The sequence below is a fragment of the Salvelinus namaycush genome, chromosome 37 (assembly GCF_016432855.1).
Source record: "Salvelinus namaycush isolate Seneca chromosome 37, SaNama_1.0, whole genome shotgun sequence".
NCBI classification, from domain to species: domain Eukaryota; kingdom Metazoa; phylum Chordata; class Actinopteri; order Salmoniformes; family Salmonidae; genus Salvelinus; species Salvelinus namaycush.
Genome location: NC_052343.1, coordinates 26887571 through 26889315, shown reverse-complemented (window position 1 = coordinate 26889315; position 1745 = coordinate 26887571). Strand labels below are relative to the sequence as shown.

At 40.6% G+C, this 1745-nt stretch overlaps 1 protein-coding gene across 1 annotated transcript in view; it reads left to right on the top strand.

Annotated features, from left to right (window-relative positions):
- The window catches only part of LOC120031257 (RNA binding protein fox-1 homolog 1-like), a 14666-nt gene extending 12921 nt beyond the window's left edge, over positions 1-1745 (top strand). Inside the window, exons 11-12 of the mRNA XM_038976933.1 lie at positions 139-220; positions 411-1745. Of these exons, the coding sequence (XP_038832861.1) occupies positions 139-220; positions 411-455 (127 nt within the window). The 3' untranslated portion in view covers positions 456-1745. The remainder of the gene's footprint in view (positions 1-138; positions 221-410) is intronic.

The following is a 1745-nucleotide window of genomic DNA, read 5'->3' as shown; positions in this document are numbered from 1 at the left end:
ATGTAACCGTACCAAACGTAACATATCATACTAATTTGAGTGTCCCAATTTTTTGTTAACTATGTTACGTCTAGTCTATGAGACCATGCTGGTTTAGTATGTTTTCTCATTTGGGGTTTTGTTTTGTCTGTCCATCAGATATGGCCGAGTTTATGCTGCTGCAACAGATCCCTACCACCATTCAGTGGGACCCACGGCAACATACGGCGTCGGAACAATGGTGAGCCTCTTTAAAACTCATAAGCAGCACCACTCCAACGTTTAAAGTGTTCATGTGACCCACTAAGTCATCCAGACCATTGTTTCTAGCCACAAGCCAGACTTTAATCGAGCCTCAAAAAGGAATCAGTCTCAACCCGCCAGTGGGCACCGATCCACCATCATCTATCATATCTTCTACTTATTTCTAGGCCAGTCTGTACAGAGGAGGATACAACCGCTTCACGCCTTACTGAGCTGCCCAATGGGAGCCTGGAAGCCGTTCTGTGACCCCGCCACCTCGTCCGGGATTGGCCAGTCCCAGGACAACAACGCAGGACAGGTTATGACATCACTGAGCTCTGTGTCACCTCCTGTCTGACTCCCTCCACTTGGAGACGGTCAAATCCAACCGACTGGACGTGTAAATACTGTAGTAGCTATTCACTATTTATTCTATCAGAGAATACATATAGGATCAAGCCTGATCTAATGTATAGACAGTTATTTAAAACCTTTATTTTACACTTAATCTGTATTGTTTGTGCCACTGATTTGTTCCAGGGTTTAAGAATGTAAAGATTTCTGCCTCCGTACCTGGGTTATAAGCTACTCTTTCACTATTCTAACAGAGAGAGTTGAATGTGAGCCATTTTATTTTTCATTGGCTGGACTTCATGGTGAAATACTGCAACTCAAGTGGCACAACAATACTGGTTTCTCTACATGGTGACCTTTGTAAAAAAGTTTTTGATCAACGTCTGAGCTTTTGACTTTTCATGAGTCAAATTGTAGAGTACAATGACATTTTATACAGTTAAATTACTTATTTTTGATGACACTGGTTTTGTCAATGATGTAGCGCACTGTTTGAGGACGTTGAAGTGTGTGTGTGTGGGAGTATGTGACGACATCAATACTCAAAGCACAAGCTATAAGAGACAGCAATGGCACTGGTATTGTTAATGTGCACAGTAATCTTTTTTTAAATGCTTCTAGAACCCTAAAACTATCATTTGCATAAAATGTACGTATGTTTTTGCTTTCCTAACAATCTACCTCTGATTCTAAAAATGTTTCACTTGTCAAAAAAGCATTCAGGAGCCATTACTTCTCTGTCAACTAATTAACTGTAACAAAACATTTTTTCTTATTTTCATTGTTGAGCTTCTATCCATCTTCTCTCTGCTTTACATAATGCTCAATGCTAAATACTAGCTATTCGACAAACTTCCCTAACCCACTTGATCATTTTTCTATGGCAGCCTCATTCTGGGTTTTACTTCGCTCTGCCTGACGAGCTTGTAATCTCTATGGTGCTTTCCCTTATTTCCTCTGTCCTGTTAAACTCTATGACGTTGTGTCTGGTTTCCTGTTCCTGTTCTCTCGCCTGCATCTCTCCATTCTGTTTGAGAATCTGTGTTCCATCCACAGAAATAATCAGATGAGTTCTAGTTCTATGGGTCATCTCTCCTTCTCCATCCTGTACTCTAGCTTCACTGTTGTTTATTTGCTGTTGACCTCTCAATAAAACATTGTTTCTGTTT